The sequence below is a fragment of the Bufo gargarizans genome, chromosome 4 (assembly GCF_014858855.1).
Source record: "Bufo gargarizans isolate SCDJY-AF-19 chromosome 4, ASM1485885v1, whole genome shotgun sequence".
Lineage (NCBI taxonomy): Eukaryota > Metazoa > Chordata > Amphibia > Anura > Bufonidae > Bufo > Bufo gargarizans.
Genome location: NC_058083.1, coordinates 471,363,078 through 471,387,057, shown reverse-complemented (window position 1 = coordinate 471,387,057; position 23,980 = coordinate 471,363,078). Strand labels below are relative to the sequence as shown.

The following is a 23,980-nucleotide window of genomic DNA, read 5'->3' as shown; positions in this document are numbered from 1 at the left end:
CCGCAGGTGTTTGCAGGCAAATCCGTGCAGTCAATCCGCATCTATTGGTGCAGATTTTCCGCATCCGGATTTTACTGAGTGAATGAAGAAAATCCGGTCAGGAAAAATAAAATTGACATGCTGATTTTAAAATCCACACCGTAGGTCAAAATCAGTGCGGAAAAAAAATCTGCATCGTGTGCATTGAAAATTTCATATTCTCATAGAATACAATGTACATGACCTACGGTGCGGATTTTCCGCACGCAATCCTGATCGTGTGCATTTAGCCTTAGACATTTTTGATATATCCACATAATATTCTCAATTCCTGCTCTATGTGAAAGCTGCAATGGTATACGTTGCCCATAGGCTCCCATGTTTAACACTTTCCCGACATCCACTGTACATGTATGGCAGATGTTGGGTCTTTAAAGATGGCACCTAGGCAGGAGTTGAACGGGCGGCATAGCCGCAGGGTGCCTGCTGTTTTGTCCAGCAGACGCTCTTTGGTTAAACCTCAGATGCCATGGTCAATTGTGACTAGGACATCTGAGCGGTTAGTTACCAGGAGTGCCATGGTCCTGGTACCTGAGCGGCTTCACCAAGACGGCGGCTGCAATGACAGCCTCAAGTTATGTGAAGGCTCCGAGGCCTGCCATAGCCAAGTTCCTATCAAGCCTTGCCTGACGTAGGGCTTGATAGGAATGTAGTGATTCTCCCTCAGGCAAATTATTGCAGTCTATGGGATAAGCGATCAGTGGGGACTGAAAATAAATGTAAAAAAGTTTTTAAAAATATTAAAAAAAGTTAAATAAAAATTATTAGTATCTCCGCTCGAAATGCCTGAAGTATTCATGGTTTATAGTGAACGGCGTAACAGAAAAAGAAATCAAAATGGCCGATTTGTCATATATATTTTTTTTCCCCTTCTGCTTCACCTCCCAAATAATAATACTAATAAATAATGACACACAAAGCACCGCAGACATAAATGTTATAAAGTTATGAGGGTGAGAATATGGCAATGCGAAGAAAAAAATATATATTTTTCAAAGTTTTTTAAAAAATTTTTTAAAGGAGGTCTGTCACCAAAATATGACATTGTACACCACTTACATGGCTCTCCAGGACACCTATCCATGATTCAAATGGTACCTTTTATAATTTTCTTCTGAGTTTCACCAGCAGGAAAAAACGCACTTTAATCCATATGCAAATGAGGGCTCTGCCGGCGCGAGCATGCGCACTGTGATGCCCATTGTGGGCACGGCATCGCTACATGTAGTGCGCATGCGCCGGCCTCCAGTCCTCCTGTTTGCTTCTGGTCTGCCCTCTAGTCACTGGTTTCATGCCTGTGCTGGCGCATGCGCGCAACATGTAGCAATGCCGTGCCCACAATTGGCATCACAGTGCGCATGCCCATGCCGGAGGTGCACTGCGCACGCACAGTATATCGTCCGGTCCTGTGGATGACGTAAGGGACTTGAAGGGCGGGCCAAGGAAGAGGCTGGGGAGGAGTAACGTAAAAAGAAGGCAGAGCAGCCTGGGCACCTACACACAGAACGCCGCCCCTGGGCACTTGCGAGCCCTCATTTGCATATGGATTAAAGTGCATTTTTCCTGCTGGTGAAACTCAGAAGAAAATTATAAAGGTACCATTTGAATTATGGATAGGTGTGCTAGAGAGCCATGTAAGTGGTGTACAATGTCATATTTTGGTGACAGACTCCCTTTAAGTATTTAAGGATAATGTGGTATCGCTGTCATTTTTCTGACCGCAGAATCAAGATAACATGTCAGTTCTACTGCACAGGAAATGTAAAAATAAAACCCATAAAAATATGGTTGAATTATTATTATTTTTTATTTATTTTTTCCAATTCACCCCATTTAGATATTTTTTTTCCTCTGCTTTCTAATACATTACATGCAATATGAAACGGTGCCATTAGAAAGTACAGTTGTGGCCAAAAGTTTTGAGAATAACATAAATATTGGAAATTGGAAAAGTTGCTGCTTAAGCTTTTATAATAGCAATTTGCATATACTCCAGGATGTTATGAAGAGTGATCAGATGAATTGCATAGTCCTTCTTTGCCATGAAAATTAACTTCATCCCCAAAAACCCTTTCGACTGCATTTCATTGCTGTCATTAAAGGACCTGCTGAGATCATTTCAGTAATCGTCTTGTTAACTCAGGTGAGAATGTTGACGAGCACAAGGCTGGAGATCATTATGTCAGGCTGATTGGGTTAAAATGGCTTACTTGACATGTTAAAAGGAGGGTGATGCTTGAAATCATTGTTCTTCCATTGTTAACCATGGTGACCTGCGAAGAAACGCGTGCAGCCATCATTGCGTTGCTTAAAAATGGCTTCACAGGCAAGGATATTGTGGCTACTAAGATTGCACCTCAATCAACAATTTATAGGATCATCAAGAACTTCAAGGAAAGGATCGGAGTGCCACCAGTGCAGAGCTTGCTCAGGAATGGCAGCAGGCAGGTGTGAGCGCATCTGCACGCACAGGGAGGCGAAGACTTTTGGAAGATGGCCTGGTGTCAAGAAGGGCAGCAAAGAGGCCACTTCTCTCCCAAAAAAACATCAGGGACAGATTGATCTTCTGCAGAAAGTTTGGTGAATGGACTGCTGAGGACTGGGGCAAAGTCATATTCTCAGATGAAGCCTCTATTCTCCGATTGTTTGGGGCATTAGGAAAAAGGCTTGTCCAGAGAAGAAAAGGTGAGCGCTACCATCAGTCCTGTGTCATGTCAACAGTAAAGCATCCTGAGACCATTCATGTGTGGGGTCGCTTCTCATCCAAGGGAGTGGGCTCACTCACAATTTTGCCCAAAAACACAGCCATGAATAAAGAATGGTACCAAAACACCCTCCAACAGCAACTTCTTCCAACAATCCAACAACAGTTTGGTGAAGAACAATACATTTTCCAGCACGATGGAGCACCGTGCCATAAGGTAAAAGTGATAACTAAGTGGCTCGGGGACCAAAACATTGACATTTTGGGTCCATGGCCTGGAAACTCCCCAGATCTTAATCCCATTGAGAACTTGTGGTCAATCCTCAAGAGGCGGGTGGACAAACAAAAACCCACTAATTCTGACAAACTCCAAGAAGTGATTATGAAAGAATGGGTTGCTATCAGTCAGGAATTGGCCCAGAAGTTGATTGAGAGCATGCCCAGTCGAATTGCAGAGGTCCTGAAAAAGAAGGGCCAACACTGCAAATGCTGACTCTTTGCATAAATGTCATGTAATTGTCAATAAAAGCCTTTGAAACGTATGAAGTGCATGTAATTATATTTCACTACATCACAGAAACAACTGAAACAAAGATCTAAAAGCAGTTTAGCAGCAAACTTTGTAAATACTAATATTTGTGTCATTCTCAAAACTTTTGACCACAACTGTACAACTTGTCCCCATAGGGAGGCAGGGAGTTAAAAAAAGATTTAAATAAAAAAAATTGCCCTGTACTAAAGTACACTGCCCAGTCTACTTTTTCTTTATGGGATGCCTTTGCATAGGAAAGCACAGTCGAGTAATCTACCATTTATTTCTATGCAGTAAAAATATACCGTAAATGTGTACAGGCCTAACGTACCGTGCATCTGAGCCGGAGCTGCATCAAGACATTTATGGATTCTCCTTTGAATATTTGATGGCGTAAATGTCTGAGATGAGAGTACCCCTTTAATAAAATATTCAGCGTGCGTCTTCATGTGGAGGATTTGATGCCTGCGCACACAGAACAGAGGAAAGCTTCTTCATTATCATATGCGCAAACGCCATAATCCTCTAATAATATTCTGCCTTCTTTGGGGATAAATAGCTGAGGGATGCACATTTATATGGTTGATCTATCATGACGGACACGTTCTGTAGGCAGTAATGAGAATCTGTGCGGGGATTCTGCTCTTTCACAGCACAGAAATCCATTTCAGATGGTGGAGATGATGCAGTCCTCACACGGTGCCGGTATTGGGGTACTTTCACACTAGCGTTAACGTTTTCCGGTATTGAGCTCCGTCACAGGGGCTCAATATCGGGGAAAAAACACTTCAGTTTTATCCTCATGCATTCTGAATGGAGAGCAATCCGTTCAGGATGCATCAGGATGTCTTCAGTTCAGTCCCTCTTACGGTATTTGGCCGGAGAAAATACCGCAGCATGCTGCGGTATTTTCTGCGGCCAAAATTCCGAAACACTTGCTGGAATGCCGGTTTCGGCATTCATTTCCATTGAAATGTATTAATGCCGGGTACGGTACCAGCTGTTCCGGAAAAACAGATCCAGTTTCCTGGTCTGCACATGCGCAGACCTTTAAAAATGCGAAAAAAATAAATACCGGATCTGTTTTTCCGGATGACACCGGAGAAACGGATCCGGTATTTCAATGCATTTGTCAGATGGATCCGCATCCAGAAACAAATGCTATCCGTTTGCATACGGATTCCTCTAATGCTAGTGTGAAAGTAGGCTTAGGCAGCTCCGCTTCCAGGCTTCATGGAGGCATTTTCAGAATGAGGTGTGCAGAGCAGGAGCGACCCTGGTACCGTACACTACAGGATGTTGCACCCACCTCAAAGTAAATGCCGCAGTGTACAGCATGTATTGTACATATTTGTTTTATTAAACTGTTTATAAGACTTATTGCATGTAGAGGTGTGACCCCAGCATTTAGATATTGATGGCCTATCCTTCGGACAGTCCAGTCCAGCAGTGGAAGCACCGTCCAATGTTTAGAGGCAGGTGTACTCAAGACGTCTTCAAGTGAATGGGAACTAAGCTGCAGCCCCCCCCCCCCACCAATTAGCTGTTTTTGACAGTAGCCGCCACCAGAAAATAAATAACAGAGGATGGAGCCGGAAGGAGAAGGCTCCATCCACTGTGCAGTGGTCTTCTGCTTCTGGCTCCATCCTTGGTTATTTTCCAGTGGCAGCTACTGTAAAAAAAAAACTGCTAATCATTGGGGGTGCCAGGGGCTGATCTGTCCGAAGGATAGGTCATCAGTATATAAACACTGGACAACCTTTTTAATGCTTGCAATTTTCCATTTGTAATTTCAATTTTTTTTTTTTTTTTTACCCCCAGTCTCCCGGGAGCCATACGTTTTTTCCATTGACATAGCTGTTTGAGGGCTTGTTTTTTGCGAGACAATTTGCACATTAACCTGTCCTGACCAGTAGCCTGTCCTAGAACGTGAGCAAGACTAATTGCCTCCACAGGCAGAGCTGCCTAGGGGGTCAGGGCCTCGGTACACACTAGGTTCTGGCCCTTGCCTAAACTACACATTGGTGAGTGATCCTGTCAGGCTGCTCATCCATGATGGCATATCGTAGGCAGGATGGCATCATTACCATCTATTGTAGAGCAGTGTAGTGAGACCCTGACCCCTCACCCCCCAGTCCTGCTCACATTCTAGGACAGGTTGCTGGCGGCCATTTTAAATCATTTTCAGAGAACCCTTTTAAACGATAGGTCATTTTTCCCTCTGACAGAGAACTGCCTATATTGGTTACTTTGACTTAGCTGTAGGCAGAACTAGTTTAGGATGGCCTTTCCACCTTGGTAAAGAATGGATATTTCAGTCTACTGAGAGCAAGCAGAGGTATTGAAAATAGTGACACACAAGGTTTATTGGAGAGTTGCAAATCTGTTCATTGCGTGATGACTATAGAGTTGTCCATTTTGGACAGCCCCTGTTAGAACCGCCTCCTGACAACTAGCTGATCATGAGGCTCTGAGTAGTCAGCAGTGTGGCAGCAGAGCTACTCTATTCATCAGTATGCTGGGAGAAGGCATTAGAAAGGGGTCCGTCTTACGTACACAATCCCTGTCCATATGGCTTCTTAGGGCGTCTGGGCCTCATTCTTTGTGATACTGCTGGAGATAGTAGTGTACAGCGCCCGGGTAGCTCTCGCAGTTCCATAGAAAATGAATGAAGCAATGGCACGCATGCTTGACTGCTGCCCCAGTCCTTCAGGTAACTCGGGGCCCTGTTTGTGATCAGTCTCAATAATATACTTATCCCTTATGCTGTGTTGGTTTATTGGCAACCAACCCGCCAGAGTGATCAACACCCAGTTCCAGAATGGGAGTCAAGTAGGGGAACACCCCCTCCCCCCCAAATAGGGTGAATGGACAGGGAGGGGTCTCTTCATGAAACAACGTCATTAATGATAGATTTTTATTTTCGAGGGGCATGTGCTATACTAGTGTAATTACAGCAGTTTGTACTTATTTATTCAGGTATTTGTACAGGTTTACATAAAATAATGGTTATAGGGTAACTAAACCAGCAGCGGTGGTCCTTCTAGCGCTCCACACCATCGGCTCTGCTTTGCTTTTACAGCATGAGGAGCATAGAAAGTATCTGTACTGCACACACTGCGAAAGCAAAGCAGAGTCAGTGTCTATATGTCTGCTGCCTGAATAAAACACGAAGATTTTAGCTACCTAAATCGTGAGTGCTGGAATTTCATTGTGCTTTCATATCAGTGCAGAGTACTCTGAGAAGGGCCGCTGCATCTCCAGTGCTTCGAGAAAAGCTTTAGGTGCCCCCTTTTAAATTTCTGGTATCAGGTGCTTATTTGAGTTCTTTTATGTTTCCTTTAGGTTGCAGATAAGAGAGTCTCCAGGAGCCATGCTGTACTTGAGGTGGTGGATGACAAGCTCCGCATCAAAGGAGTGAGTACTGGGGTGATCAGATGGCATGAGGAGCATGGAGCTAGCTTGTATTATGCCTCAGTCTTTGGTCAGTGATATTGAGCTAAAACCAGGTTCGGCTCTAAACACAGAACAGGTGCAGATCTTTCCCTCATACCTTATATCTGTGGAGGTTCCAGTCCTGGTTTCAGCTTTTGGACATTATGAGTGCAGGGACACTTCAAAGTGAATGCCCATATTTTAATGCCAATATTCTATGCTGATAAATGTCTTTTTTCCCTTTCATCCTCCACGATGGCATTACCACGAGAGAGACCCTCCCCTAACCAGGTAGGCTCAGGAAGAATAAATGAGACCCTCTTCCAGCAGTCCTCAGTGTCTTCCTGTCCCTTCCATGTGAGAGAGTTTTTTTTCTCATGGCAAGGCTATGAGACCGCGTCTGTGGAGGCAAACAGGGGTGGTATTTAAATTTCTTTTAATTTCTTATTTTGTGTTTTTTCCTGACAGGATTGTATTTAGACTTGATGATTCCTTTTTACAAAAGGTGGTGACCAACTTTCACAGACAGGAGCAGATTTCTGTTCCTTCACTTTGTGAGAACCCAAGTTCTGAGGGGGAAGAAAGATTCCACAGGTTGGATGTTAGAAGAGCCTTTCTTCAATATCTGGAGGTTACTAAAACATTCAGAATGACTGATTTCTTATCTATACAATATTTGGGTAAAAATAGGGGGTCAGAAAGTGACAAAAAGTTCCCTGGCCAAATGGAGAAAAGCTGCAGTATCTGAAGCTTATAAGGTGTTGCTCAAAGAACCTCCCAAATTTTATTAAAGCCCATTCAACGCATTCATTTCCACATCTTGGGCGGAAAGGGCAGATGCCTCAATTAAGCAAATCTGTAAAACGGCAACATGGTCTAGTCCTCATAAGTTTATTAGACATTATAGAGTAGTTATCAGTACTAGTTAGGACTTAGCATTTGGCAGAAAGGTACTGCAGGCTACAAAAAACTGCATTACTTAGCGGTACTTTCCAGGAGTCTGACTCCCGCCACTCCTTCTGACTGACTACAGAGGAGACAGTGTACAAGTAAACTTTGAAGTGGAAGCACCGTGACCCCTTCAAACAGCTGATTGGTGGGGGTTCTGGGAGACAGACCCCAGCCAATATGATAAGGATGACCTATCCTGAGAAAAGATAATCGATATGACGCCACTGCACAACCCCTTTAACTTTTGGTCTGTGCAGGGAACCTGAAACTCTATGAGGAGCAAACAATGTATGCCTGCTTGCAAACGTATATTAACGGGAATCTATCACCTCCAAAATCGCATTCAGAGTAAGAATACCGCCATGTAAGGTAGGTGCTCTGGGAAATGCTTCTTTTTAGTTTTATGCCAATAAGTTACACATCATGGGGGAGGCCGCTCTGTTTGGTGCACCATCACTTTGTCAGTAATTCCGTCCTGACCTCCCCCTCTTTGAAGGGGTTCTGCACTTTGTTTTAACTGATGATCTATCATCAGCTTCTGATCGGTGGGGGTCCGACACCCGGGACCCCCGCCGATCAGCTGCTTGAGAAGGCAGTGGCACTCCAGTAGCGCCGTGGCCTTCTCACAGTTTACCGCTGGCCCAGTGACGTCACGACTAGTATCAACTAGTGTGGGCCAGGCTAAGCTCCATTCAAGGGAACAGAGCTTAGCCCCGCCCAGGCCAGTGATACTAGTCGTGACGTCACTGGGCCAGCGGTAAACAGTGAGAAGGCCGCGGCGCTGCTGGAGCGCCGCTGCCTTCTCAAACAGCTGATCGGCGGGGGTCCTGGGTGTCGGACCCCCGCCCATCAGATGCTGATGATCTATCCAGAGGATAGATCATCAGTTAAAACAAAGTGCAGAACCCCTTTCAGATCTGGTAGCGATGACACAAAGGAAGCCAGGAGCAATGAACAGAAGAGATCCCACCCACGGTGCACCGCAAACCTTATTAGCATAAAACTAAAAAGGAGGTTTTCTTAGGATTATAGCACCAGATGGTGTGGTTATATTTTGGGGTACCTATTCTACATGGTGGTATGCTTACTATGAAACTGATTTTGGAGGCGACAGACTCTTTAAGAAACAGTTTAGGCTACTTTCACACTCGTGTTTTGTGCGGATCTGTTCAGATAATACAACCGTCTGCATCCGTTCAGAACAGATCTGTTTGTATTATCTTAAACATAGCCAAGACGGATCCGTCATGAACACCATTGAAAGTCAATTGAGGACGGATTCTGAATGGAGAGTAATCCGTTCAGGATGCATTAGGATGTCTTCAGTGCAGTCTTTTTGAATGATCAGGCAAAAGAGAAAACCGTAGCATGCTATGGTTTTATCTCCGTCGAAAAAATAATGAAGACTTGCCTGAATGCCGGATCCGTCATTTTTTATCATAGGAATGTATTATTGCCGGATCCGGCATTCAAAATACCAGAATGCCAGATCCGTCCATCTGGTCTGCTCATTTGCCGGATGACACCGGAAAGACGGATCCGGCATTTCAATGCATTTTTTAGACTGATCAGGATCTTGATCAGTCTTAATAATTCCATCAGTTGGCATATGTTTTGTCGGATCTGGCAGGCAGTACCGGCGATGGAACTGCTTGCCAGATCACTCTGCCGCAGGTGTGAAAGTAACCTAATGAAGGTCAACTACTTGGAGTAAACGAGTTCTGGAGACCTCTGAGTGAATGCACTTGCTCTCATGTACTGTAAAGCATTGCTGAGGTGGATCAGACCCCCAAAAGTGAACATCAGAAATAAAGTAAAGAAAAAAAAAAGTAAAAAAAAGTGTTTTTAATAAAATGTATAAAGTAAAAAAAAAATAAAGAAAAAATTTACCCTTATTTTATAATAAAAAGCTAAAAAAAAAATAAACAAAACCCACACATATTAATGACTGGCTCTATAAATATATCACATGATCCACCCTGTCCGAGAAACACCATAAAAAAAGTTAAATAAAAACGGTCAAAAAAAAAGCCATTTTTGTCACCTTACATCTGAAAAAGTGCAACACCAAGCGATCAAAAAGGCGTATGTCCCACAAAATGGTATCAATAAAGCCGTAACCTCATGCCGCAAAAAAGAGCTCCTACCTAAGACAATCGCCCAAAACTATAGCTCTCAGAACATGGAGACACTAAAACATAATTTTTATGTTTCAAAACTGCTATTATTGTGCTAAAGTGAAATACATAAAAAAAAAAAATACATATAAGGTATCGCTGTAAAAATAAATAAATAAAAACTGCGCCAAAACAACCAATTTTTGGGGTCACCTTGCCCCATGAAGTGTAATAATGAATGATTAAAAAAATCATATGGTACCAATAAAAACGTCAAGTATTCCTACAGAAAACGAGCCCCTGCACAACACTATCGGCAGAAAAATAAAAAAATAGGCGTTCAGAAAATGGATAATACAAAAGCAAATTTTTTGTTTAAAAAAATGCTTTTATTTTGTAAAACTGAAACAAACATAGAAAGTAGACATATTTGATATCATTGCGTCTGTAACAACCTGCTCTATACAAATAGCATGATCTACCCTGTCAGATGAATGTTGTTAAAAATAAAAACGGTGCCAAAACATAAATTTTTGGGTTACCTTGCCTCACAAAAAAACGTAATATAGAGCAATAAAAATCATATGTACCCCAAAATAGTATCAATAAAACTGTCAGTTTCCAAAATGTGGTCACTTTTTTGAGTTTCTACTGTAGGGGTGCATCAGGGGGGCTTCAAAAGAGACATGGTGTCTAAAAACCAGTTCGGCTAAATCTGCCTTCCAAAAACCATATGGTTATCCTTTCCTACTGCGCCCTGCCGTGTGGCCATACAGCAGTTTACAATCACATGTGGGGTGTTTCTATAAACCGCAGTATCGGGGTAATAAATATTGAGGTTTTTTTGGCTGTTAACCCTTGCTTTGCTACTGGAAAAAATGGATTAAAGAGTAAAATCTGCCCAAAAAGTGAAATTCTGAAATTTCATCTCCATTTCCCATTTATTCTTGTGGAACACCTAAAGGGTTAACAAAGTTTGTAAAATCAGTTTTGTGTAGTTTCTAAAATTGGGTCATTTTTGGGTGGTTTCTTTTATGTAATCCTCACAAAGTGACTTCAGACCTGAACTGGTCCTTAAAAAGTGGGTTTTGGAAATTTTTCCGAAAAATTTCAACATTTGCTTCCAAACTTCTAAGCCTTCTAACGTCCCCAAAAAAATAAAATGTCATTTTAAAAATGATCCAAACATTTGGGGAATGTATAGACATATGGGGAATGTAAAGTAATAACTATTATATGAGGTATCACTATTATAAAAGTAGAGAAATCGAAATGTGAAAATTTGGGAATTTTTCAAAGTTTTGGGTAAATTTGGGATTTTTTTCACTAATAAAGGTGAAATATATGGACTCAAGTTTATGACTATAATGAAGTACAATGTGTCACGAGAAAACAGTCTCAGAATGGCTTGGATAAATAAACGCGTTCCAAAGTGACACATGACACATAAAGTGACACATGTCAGATTTGATATATATATATATATATATATATATATATATATATTAGGGATCGACCGATATTGATTTTTTAGGGCCGATACCGATACCGATACCGATAATTTGTGAACTTTCAGGCCGATAGCCGATAATTTATACCGATATTCTGGGAATTTTCATTTTTGAAAAAAAAATTAAAATTCCCACAAATCTGCTGAAAATTAATGTTTATTGTTAATGTGTATTTTTTTTTTGTAAATCTTTCTTTTTCATTTATATTTAATATTTTGGTGTTTTTATTTTTACAAACTTTTAGCCCCCTTAGGGACTAGAACCCTTGTCCTATTCACCCTGATAGAGCTCTATCAGGGTGAATAGGAGCTCACACTGTCCCTGCTGCTCTGTGCTTTGTGCACACAGCAGCATGGAGCTTATCATGACAGCCAGGGCTTCAATAGCGTCCTGGCTGCCATGGTAACCGATCGGAGCCCCAGCATTACACTGCTGGGGCTCCGATCGGAGGAGCAGGGGAGAGGGAATCCTGTGGGGGGCGCACTGCGACTGGGTGGGGGGGGGGGGGGGGGGGGGAGGGGGGGCGCACCACTGTTTAATACTGGGGGGAGGGGGGGGGGGCGCACTGCGCCACCAATGCTTAATACTGGGGGGCTTGGGGGGAGGCGCACTGCGCCACCAATGCCTAATATGGGGGGGGGGAGGGGGGGCGCACTGCGCCACCAATGTCTGATACTGGGGGCTTGGGGGGCGCACTGCGCCACCAATGAAGCTTAATCTCTAGTTTATTCATATACAGGAGGCGGGAGCTGGCTGCAGGATCACATAGCCGGCTCCCGACCTCTATGAGCTGTAGCTGCGATCCGCGGCACCTGAGGAGTTAACTACCGCAGATCGCAGCTACAGCTCATAGAGGCCGGGAGCCGGCTATGTGATTCTGCAGCTCCCGCCTCCTGTATATGAATTAATGTGAGATTAAGCTTCATTGGTGGCGCAGTGGCCATAGCTCCTCCCCTCCTCTTGTCCCCTGTCCTCCCATTGGCTGGAGCGGCAGCAGCAGCACAGGGGGAGGAGACACTGCTCCTTCTCCCCTGTGCTGCTGCTGAGGGAACACGGAGAGCGCTGTCAGCAGCGCGATCTGTGTTCCCAGGACGTTATCGGAATATCGGCAAAATAAATGCCGATACCGATAACGTTCAAAATCCTGAATATCGGCCGATAATATCGGTAAATCCGATAATCGGTCGATCCCTAATAAATATATATATATATATATATATATATATATATATATATTACAGTATGTTCATGAAATGGCCCTTGCAGAACGTAATGCGCATTCTGTTACCCGAGCAGCATCCGGCTGCGACAGTGAGCCATGTGAGGTGAGGGAACACTCGACATCTGCTTACCAAGAATCTGAATCCCTCCTGTGGAAAGCATAAGATACCATCTTTCCAGCGGAGATTTAGTGCAGAACTTGAGCTGTCAGATTTTATATGCGCAGTTTATAAAGTGGTAGATGGACGTCATTTGATTTCTCAGTGTGTGGAGGAGCAGTTTTTAAATCTCTTGCCTGACGAAATTACTTATGTAACTTAATTCCCATAGAAACCATTATATTCATAAATATGATTTAGTGCGGTCCCTTAGCTAACATTGTACATTTCTGAAATCATTATTTAACGTTATGGCCACAATCCGAAATCGCAGTCACACATCTTTACTGTTCTAGCTTTATAAAAGTGCAGTTATTATTTATTTGAAAGCGCCAATAATTTCAGGATCACGTACAGTACAGACCAAAAGTTTGGACACACCTTCTCATTCAAAGAGTTTTCTTTATTTTCATGACTATGAAAATTGTAGATTCACACTGAAGGCATCAAAACTATGAATTAACACATGTGGAATTATATACATAACAAAAAACTGTGAAGCAACTGAAAATATGTCATATTCTAGGTTCTTCAAAGTAGCCACCTTTTGCTTTGATTACTGCTTTGCACACTCTTGGCATTCTCTTGATGAGCTTTAAGAGGTAGTCACCTGAAAAGGTTTTCACTTCACAGGTGTGCCCTGTCAGGTTTAATAAGTGGGATTTCTTGCCTTATAAATGGGGTTGGGACCATCAGTTGCGTTGTGGAGAAGTCAGATGGATACACAGCTGATAGTCCTACTGAATAGACTGTGTAGATAGAATAGAATTTGTATTATGGCAAGAAAAAAGCAGCTAAGTAAAGAAAAACGAGTGGCCATCATAACTTTAAGAAATGAAGGTCAGTCAGTCCGAAATATTGGGAAAACTTTGAAAGTGTCCCCAAGTGCAGTCACAAAAACCATCAAGCGCTACAAAGAAACTGGCTCACATGCGAACCGCCCCAGGAAAGGAAGACCAAGAGTCACCTCTGCTGCGGAGGATAAGTTCATCCGAGTCACCAGCCTCGGAAATTGCAGGTTAACAGCAGCTCAGATTAGAGACCAGGTCAATGCCACACAGAGTTCTAGCAGCAGACACATCTCTAGAACAAGTGTTAGGAGGAGACTGTGTGAATCAGGCCTTCATGGTAGAATATCTGCTAGGAAACCACTGCTAAGGACAGGCAACAAGCAGAAGAGACTTGTTTGGGCTAAAGAACACAAGGAATGGACATTAGACCAGTGGAAATCAGTGCTTTGGTCTGATGAGTCCAAATTTGAGATCTTTGGTTCCAACCACCGTGTCTTTGTGCGACGCAGAAAAGGTGAACGGATGGACTCTACATGCCTGGTTCCCACCGTGAAGCATGGAGGAGGAGGTGTGATGGTGTGGGGGTCCTTTGCTGGTGACACTGTTGTGGATTTATTTAAAATTGAAGGCATACTGAACCAGCATGGCTACCACAGCATCTTGCAGCGGCATGCTATTCCATCCGGTTTGCGTTTAGTTGGACCATCATTTATTTTTCAACAGGACAATGACCCCAAACACACCTCCAGGCTGTGTAAGGTCTATTTGACCATGAAGGAGAGTGATGGGGTGCTGCGCCAGATGACCTGGCCTCCACAGTCACCGGACCTGAACCCAATCGAGATGGTTTGGGGTGAGCTGGACCGCAGAGTGAAGGCTACAGGGCCAACAAGTGCTAAGCATCTCTGGGAACTCCTTCAAGACTGTTGGAAGACCATTTCAGGTGACTACCTCTTGAAGCTCATCAAGAGAATGCCAAGAGTGTGCAAAGCAGTAATCAAAGCAAAAGGTGGCTACTTTGAAGAACCTAGAATATGACATATTTTCAGTTGCTTCACAGTTTTTTGTTATGTATATAATTCCACATGTGTTAATTCATAGTTTTGATGCCTTCAGTGTGAATCTACAATTTTCATAGTCATGAAAATAAAGAAAACTCTTTGAATGAGAAGGTGTGTCCAAACTTTTGGTCTGTACTGTACATCCAAAGGGAGTTACACATACATAATATAATAATGCAATAAAAAAGAAACTCTTAACAATCTGGTACAGAAGGGGAGAGGATCCTGCCCGCCAGAGCTTACAATCTGTAAGGGAAGGGAAGAACACAGTAGGTGAAGGTATAGGCTGCTCTTATGGCTGTGCGGTGACAGCATGCTCATTACAGGTGGTAGGCTTTCTTGAAGAGGTGGGTTTTCAGGTTACTTTTGAAGGTTTGGGTGTTGGGGGAGAGTCTTATGTTCTGAGGTAGCGCGTTCCAGAGTAGGGGGGATGCACGTAGGAAATCTTGTAGTCGATTGTGTGAAGAACAGAGAAGTAGGTCATGTGAGGATCAGAGATTACATGTAGGGATGTATCAAGCAAGTGGATCAGAGATGTAAGGAGGGGACTAGTTGTGGACGGCCTTATATGTAGTTGTTGGTATCTTTAAACTGAATTAGCTGGGCAATGGGGAGCAAGAGATTGGCAGAGGAGTAACTTGGTGAGAGGTGGATTAGTTGGGCAGCAGAGTTCAGAATAGCTTGGGGGGGGGGGGGTGCGAGAGTACTAGATGGGAGGCTACAGAGGAGAAAGTTGCCGTAGTCTAGGTGTGATGAGGGCATGCACTAGTATTTTAGTTGATTCAGGGGTGAGGAAAGGGCAAATGAGAGATGTTAAGTTTAAATCTGCAGGTGGAGGTGAGGGTTTGGATGTGTGGCTTAAAGGACAGTGTAGAATCAAATGTTAACCCCAGGCAGCGGACCTGTGAGACTGGAGAAAGCATTGTGCTATTAACTGTAATAGATAGATCAGGTAGGGGGGCTGAGTGTCATGGGGGAAAGACAATGAATTCTGTTTTCTCCATGTTGAGTTTTAGGAAGGGGGAGGAAAAGAAAGAAAATATACCGTAGCTGATTCTGGGTAGCAGGGAAGTGACATCTGGGCCAGAGAGGTGGTATTGGAAGCCATGGGACTCTACAGAGAGGGTGTGATGAGGAGGTGGTGGAAGAATGGGAAACGCTGAAGGTTCTGTTGGTGAGGTACAAGGAGATCCAGGAGTGGGCTAGGCCTTTGATGCTGAGGGAAGAGAAGGTTTGTAACAGGAGAAAGTGGTCAACAGTATCAAAAGCAGAGGAAAGCTCTAAGGATTAATGATGCTTCGCTTTGGAAGTTAGATTGTTGGTGACTTTGGTTATGACAGTTTTAGTGGACTGAATGGGTGTGAAGCCAGACTGCAAGTGATCAAAAAGTGAGTGGGATGAGAGGGGGCAGGACAATTCGAGATGGACATGCTGTTCTAGGAGTTTTGATGCGAATGGGAGTTGTGAGATGGGGCAATAGCGGGATAATGAGGATGGGTCCAGGGAGGGCTTCTTGAGTAGGAGTGTGGTGGTTGCATGTTTTAAAGACCAAGGTAAGACACCAATAGTTAGCGATAGGTTGAAGAGGTGGGTTAGGGCAGGGATAACTAGTGGTGAGGTTGGGGATTAGGTGGGATGAGATTGGGTCAAGGGCACAGGTGTTGAGGTGTGACTTTGAGATTAATGTGAAAAACTTTTCTTCTGGGTTATGTAGGAAGAGCTCTGGGCAGATGTTTGTGTGTGTGTGTGTGTGTGTGTGTTTGTGTGGAGGGGTATTTGAAGCTTTTTTGGGTTCTGTCAATTTTATCTTTGAAATATGAGGCAGTCTTCAGCTGAGATGAGGCGTGTGGAAAGGGGCATTGGGGGACGGAGTAGAGCATTAAAGGTATTAAACTATTGTTTGGGGTTTCAGGTCGGAAATATGAGAGTAGTGGAGTAGTCCTGTTTATGGGAGGTGAGTGCAGAATTTAAGAACAGCTTGTTTTTGTGAGATAGAATGTTCTTAAGGCCTCATGCACACGAACATTCTTTGGGTCCCATTCACTTCAATGGGGCCGCAAAAGATGCGGCCAGGACTCCTACATAACAGAAACTGGCTTGATCTGTTATGCTGCCCACAGACTTCTATTGTGATGGAATGCAAAACAGAATTAAAAAGGTTTCCGTGGTGCATTTCGCCATAGAATCCTAGTATTTTCCATAGTAACAGAATCCATAACATAATTCAGGCTAAACCCGTACTTCAAAACATGAAGTCCGCGCATTGCTAGTTACTAGAATATTATTTTCAAGATATGCATTTAAAGGGGTTGTTCTGGATTAGAAAAAAACGTGGCTGCTTTCTTAGAGAAACAGCGCTTCTCCGGGCCATGTGTTATGTCTTGTACTAAAGTTCTAGTGACTTGAATGGGGGCTGAGCTGTTATACCCCATATAACCTGTGGACAGGTATGGAGCAGTTGTTGGAAGCAGACATGTTTTTATTATCCTTTTTTTGCAGCATGAGTTGTATTTTTCAACAGGACCGTTTAGTGGGCACATTCTCAATAACTCTGAATACTTTTATTATAGGTGTTGTCAATATAATAATAAGAAAACTAGAAACCTGATTTCAACATCTCTAAGGTAATGGTACATTTTGGATCTGGGAGGCACTCAAAATATCTAGGGTCGTGTGTATTAATCACAATATATGTGATACTGTTAATAATTTATTATATCGCTAATTCAGACAACTTAGTGAGCAAAGGATAAAAAATAAAAAAATTAAAAAAATATTGTTTTAGTTGATCAACTAAAATGAATAGAAATTCAATAAGGAAAAAATGGAGAAATAAAATATAGATATATATAAAATGATGTATATAAAATATAATAATGTAAGATTGAAGTCATAGTATATGGGAATATACAATATTCTCTGATAGTCATTCAACATTAATCCCATTAATGTCCAAAAGGGGGAGCAGTTATATCAAAGTACTTTTAGTTTATCCACACTGTTCCATGAATGGGTAACCAGGTGAAAAGCAATATGATATTGCAAGAGATCTCCCCTTTAGCTGATCAGCAACTGTGTATATCAGACAGCTTTCCTTTTAGCTTTAACAATCTTCCTTTTTTACTTCAGTAAGCTGGGATGATGTATTAGAGGCTCACAATAGCCTGCAGTACAGTGATATATGAAACTGTGGCACTGTCCTGTGTGTGGTATATACAGTGAGGGATGTCCACTATGTTAGCGACGTACCGCTCCAAAGATAGAGCGCATATTCGGCTGATGGGAGCATAGATTAATGTAAATGACAAAGTTCCAGTTACATTAACGGTCTGGATGTTCGTGGGAAGAAGTAGTGTTGACCGGCCGAGTTCTACCTGCCCGTAACGTGGCTTCCCACGTGGGCGCCGCGGGAGCCGCGGTGGGATGCTTGTTCCTCGAGTTAGAGATGCTTTGTATTGAACGGCTCGTGTCTTGAATGGAACAGCGGAGCTTGTAGACAAAGTCTTTAGCCAAGGGCTGCTCAGGTGTGCACAAAAACGTTATACTGCAGAGATACCATACGCGTTTCGAGTCCAAATAGATCTTGCAGAGGCACAAATCTCATTGCTCAATAAAAGTTGAAAATTTGCGCCCACAACTATAATGGATAAATTCTCAAAATTATGTTTAAAAAACTCTATATCAAAAATCCAATACCAAGGGAAGACATTATTACAAGGAAATATCTACATAAGGATCTAAAGATACGATCAAAGCAATATCCCAAACAGGAAATTGGCCAAGGGATTGCCACTTTCAGACACAATGTGGATGCAGATATAAGTAAATTAAAATGCAATAAACTGAAAAACAATTTGACTAAAAAAGGAAGAGGCAATGCAACAGCTTTGAGTGACATCATTATTAGACCAGCCGACAAAGGCGGAGCTATAGTCATTTTAGATACTGCACAATACCAACAGGAATGCAACAGTTATCTGACACCTCCACCTATAATCTTTTAAAACAAGATCCCACTGAAATATTTAATAAAAGATTGATTGAACTATGTAATGAGGGACTGAATAAAAAGGTACTCCTAGAACGAGAACAGAGATATATTATAGAGACACCGAAACGATTACAATTTTTTTTTACTGTATACCGAAAATTCAAAAAAACTACAATAACCCACCCGGCCGACCTATAATATCTGGTATCGGCTTCATTACAGCAAACTTAGGTTGTAAAATTTTGTCGATATATTCTGCTAAGTTACACAAACTTCTTCATACATTAAAGATTCCACTGATATTATATCTACATTAGAACAACTTTCCTTCGAAAATCACTGGATTATTGGCACCATGGATGTTAATTCACTCTACACAATTATAGAACAAAACCAAGGTTTGGATGCCCTTAGGAATCAACTAGTTGCCAATAACACATTAAAAGGGGATCAAATTAACTTCATGCTAGGAGTCAAATATATATTGACCCACAATTACTTCACTTTTGACTCTTGTTTATATCTACAAGTGAGAGGCTCAGCTATGGGCACTAGATTTGCCCCTAGCTACACCAACATCTTTAGGGCCCAGTGGGAGGAAGATGTTATCAAACCCCATTTGGGGTGTAATCTAGTATTATGGAGAAGATACATTGATGACTTATTATTCATTTGGTGGGACACAGAAGAATCTCTTAACACCTTTATACAGGGAATCCATATCAATGACAGAAATTTAAGATTTACCACCAATACCAGTAGAATCAAGGTAGAATTTTTTGATTTATTAATTATTGTAGACAACAATAAATTAATATGTAGAACATATCAAAAACCAGTAATAAAAAATAGTTATTTTATACACCATCTGTCACCTCCCTAGATGGCTTCTCAATATCTCTACAAGCCAGTTTAGAAGGCTAAAACGCAACTGTACAAACAATGACCAATTTGAATCTGAGGCCGTAAAATTAAAACAAGAATTTTTAACCAAAGTTTACCCAATTGACTCAATAGAAAATTCTTAAGAAAAAGTGAGGTCTGTGGGCAGAAGGGATTTTTTTTATATCCAGGGATAAACCATCAAAACAAGAAGATGTACTTCGTATTATCCTACCATTCCATGCCCAACATAAAAGAATTGAGACAATAATCAACAAACACTGGTCCCATCTTTTGAAGGATAAAACAATTGGATCCACTTTAACTAGTAAGCTACAGATAACATATACTAGAGCTGCAAATTTAGGCCTCTTTAAAGGTAGCACCTACCATCAAGAGAAATCCCCCCCCCCCTCCCCCCGAAAAAGAGGATTGCAGAACATATGGTCAACATTACGGGTTCGAACTACATTCAGTTTCAAAACACTATAAAGATCATCATAACAGTGATCCCTCCACCCTAAAGTTTGCAGCCCTCGAAAAAAGTTAGAAGACATTGGAGAGGCGGTAACCACATTATGAATGTGTCCAGAATTGAATCAAGAATAATTTTTATATTTGATACCTTGATCCTATCCGGCCTTAACGCGGAAATAAGGATCTTCGGTTTCCTGTAAGCATCCGATATCCCTGGGGGGGGGGCCAGTCTGGATCGGGACATTGAGGTCAGGCTGTCTACCAGCACCTCGATCTCCCCTCCTGGGCAGGCCCCTGTCCCTTTCCTCTCTATCAACCTCAAATACATTATACACGTTAGCCCTCCACACTTGAACCTGGACGAAGAGACAAGATAATCAATATAAACATCACAAATATACCATACTTACCGTGAAACATATGCAAAATCGATCTCCTAGGAATATTAGTAATAGAGCCACCCGTAACATAAAATGAATGAATAAATTAATAAACAAACAAATATTAACCCCATACACTATAGATGATTAATAATTAAACAATAAAAAATAAATAAAAAGTAGGAAATTCATTAGCACTGGACAACTTTTCGCAGTTCCCTCGCACAACATATTAGTCTACATCATGTGGTCACACATTACCTCACTAACGCACCAGTGTGAACCCCACCTTACACATCACAGTCATATGTCCTTATTTATTCCACATATCAAATACAATCATTACTCTAAGTATATTATAAATGCATTTGATACTAAGGCTACTTTCACACTAGCGGCACGGACCTCCGGCAGGCTGCTCCGTCGGGTGAAAAAGCCTGTCGGATCCGTCCTGCTGCTAGGGACCGTGTGCCTCCGGACCGCTGCTCTGTCCCCATTGACTATAATAGGCGGAGTTCCGGAGAGGCACGGCGAGAGGCTTCCGGAATTAATGTCGGACATGTCGTAGTTTTATTCCGGCAGCCTTTTGCCGTGCCTCGCCAAACCCCCCCCCAGGCAGGTAGAGCTCGGCTGGTCAACACTACTTCTTCCCACCAACATCCGGACCGGTAATGTAACTGGAACTTTGTCATTTACATTAATCTATGCCCCCATCAGCCTAATATGCGCTCTGTCTTTGGAGCGGTACGTCGCTAACATAGTGGACATCCCTCACTGTATACCACACACAGGACAGTGCCACAGTTTCATATATCACTGTACTGCAGGCTATTGTGAGCCTCTAATACATCATCCCAGCTTACTGAGAAGTAAAAAGGAAAGCCGTCTGATATACACAATTGCTGATCAGCTAAAGGAGAGATCTCTTGCAATATCATATTGCTTTTCACCTGGTTACCCATTCATGGAACAGTGTGGATGAACTTGGACTATTAAGTACGTTGATATAACTGCTCCGCCTTTTGGACATTAATGGGATTAACATTGAATGACTAAGAGAGAATATTGTATATTCCCATATACTGTGACTTTAATTTTACATTATTATCATATATATATAATTTCTCCATTGGCCCCTATTGAATTTCTATTCCTTTTAGTTGATCAACTATAACATATTTTTCACTATGTTGTGTAAATTGGAAATATAATAAATTATTAACAGCATCACGTACATTGTGGTTAATACACACGACCCTAGATATTTTGAGTGCCTCCCAGATCCAAAATTTACCACAACCTACTTTCTCCTGCGACACTTGGGTGAGTCGCTGGGTAGGGCACCTAGCCATAGGTTTCAGTTTGGTGTAGCCACTGACCCAGTTTTATCTTTAAGGTAAAGCTTGCAGTTTATGGTGCATTTTGGAGCTGACAGGTTCCCTTTAAATACTCTGAATGTTACATACTTCTCATGGCTCTTTGTCTGTTTTCACTTCCTATTATTGTGTTTTATAGTTCTGCGTCGTGTAATATTGTGGCTCATTATAAGCAAATTAGAACTAGCATTTCCATTTAGTCTTGATAGACTTGTTTGTTTGTCCTAAAGACCTCTGCGGATGAAAATATAATTATGACGTTCAGCGGAGGAAAATGCTAAATATAATGCGGCTTATTTGTGATTGTTAATAGATGAGGCTCAGAAGCCAGGACTGCTTGTGATGACGGCAGACTGCAGAAATTCACATTTCATTAAGAAGAACAATTCTAGTGTATCGGCATTGTCTCTTCTCATTTGTGGCTAGTATGTACAATACACAGAGGCTTTTATTAACCCTTTAAAGGTGTTATCCGGGAATATACATTGATGACCTATCCTTTGGATAGTTCATCAATATCAGATCGGCGGGGGTCCCAAGTTTTAGCTGTTAGAAGAGGTCGGTGCTCTATGAGCGATGCGGCATCTTCCAAGTGACATGATCCTACGTTGGTTACATGGTCTAGTTGCAGCTCAGCCCCATTCAAGTCAATGGGACTGAGCTGCAATACCAAGCACTGCCACTATATGATGTATGGCACAGGATAGATCATCAAAATCTGATCGCCGGGGGTCTGACCCCCGGCACCCCTGCTGATCAGCTGTATGTAGAGAAGGCACTTGCTGTAGACAGTTGCCGTCTCTTGTCTCTCTTCCTGCTCGCTACTGCTATGTCTGTGGCGATCGGGAAGAGAGGCAGGAGACGGCACGCCTTTACTTCATACAGCTGATTGTCAGGGGTGTCATACCCCCACTAATCTGTTATTGATGACGATAGGTCATCAATATCCAAATCCTGGAAAACCCCTTTAAGGAGCTAGCAAATTTTGTCCTTTTTTCTTTTTTTTCTTCCCTACCTATCAAGAGCCATAACTTTTTCTCAGTCAACTTAGGCATTTGTGAGATCCGTTCAGGGCGCTGGGCGGTCCAAAATGGATCAGTTTTGCCCTAATGCATTCTGAATAGAAAAGGATCCGCTCAGAATGCATCAGTTTGCCTCTGATCCGTCTCCATTCCGCTTTGGAGGTGAACACCAAAACAATGCTTTCAATGGGGACGGATCTGTTTTTTATGACACAATAGAAAACAGATCCGTCCTCCATTGACTTTCATTGGTGTTCAAGACGGATCCGTCTTGGCTGTGTTACAGATAATACAAACTGATCCGTTCTGAACGGATGCAGATGGTTGTATTATATGAACGGCTCCGTCTGTGCAGATCCATGATGGATCCGAACTAAACGCGTGTGACTGTAGCAGTTGTATGAGGGCTTGTGTCTTTTGTGCTGGACGTGCTGTATTATTATTATTATTTTTTTAATGGTACCATTTAGTATTCCATGTAATGTCTTGCGAAATTGTAAAAAATTGTCTTGTGGAATGAAGAAAAATTCCACCATTGGAGTTTTGTTTTTACATTTTTTATTAAAAATGACATGATTATTCTGTGGATCAGTGCGATTATGGCGATACGTACACTTTGTTATGTTTTACTACATTTACAAAATGAAAACCTTTTAAAAATTTTTTATCTAATCATATTTATGATACATATAAAATGAAATAAAATGTTTTCTCTGTGAGGGTTTGTTTTTTTGCATGAGGAGCTGTCATTTTTACATTTTTAGACCAATTTGAGGCACAGAACTTTTTGAAAAAAAAATGTATTCCTTTTTTTGAGAAGCAAGGTGAGAAAAAAAACTTGCAAACCTGATATTTTAATGAATAGTTAGAACATTTCCAGATGACAATTATGCTTTTTTTTTTTTTTTTAAATATTAGATTAAGGTAGAAAATTGTATATTTTTTATTTATTTTTCACATTTTTATTTTTGCATTGTTTAAAATATTTTATTACCCTTTTTTTCTAAATTTCTTTTGGCTACCATGACAAGCAATTGCCTTAGGTGGGTTATCTAATTGCTCAGATGCAGCGATCACTATTGATCTCAATAAACTTCCAGAATCTGAGTTGTCTCTGATCCTGGCCGCTGCAGGCGAGTATCAGCTGTGTACGCGGTCGGCACCTACTCCGTATAGAGCAGACTCCTCTGCTGAACCCACTCCATTCACTCTCCATTCACTCTGAACCTGCTCATAGAGGCTCCATTTGCCCACCGTGTCTGCAGTGTAAATCTCGTGCTGTTCAGTTCGGCGCAGTGAGGGAAGGACGCTCAGCAGACAGACAGACAGGGC

General features: G+C 42.0%; 1 protein-coding gene across 1 annotated transcript in view; it reads left to right on the top strand.

Annotated features, from left to right (window-relative positions):
* APLF (aprataxin and PNKP like factor) overlaps window positions 1-23,980 on the top strand; it is a 265,162-nt gene that overhangs the window by 11,589 nt on the left and 229,593 nt on the right. The window contains exon 2 of the mRNA XM_044291261.1: window positions 6,621-6,692. Within this exon, the coding sequence (XP_044147196.1) occupies window positions 6,621-6,692 (72 nt within the window). The remainder of the gene's footprint in view (window positions 1-6,620; window positions 6,693-23,980) is intronic.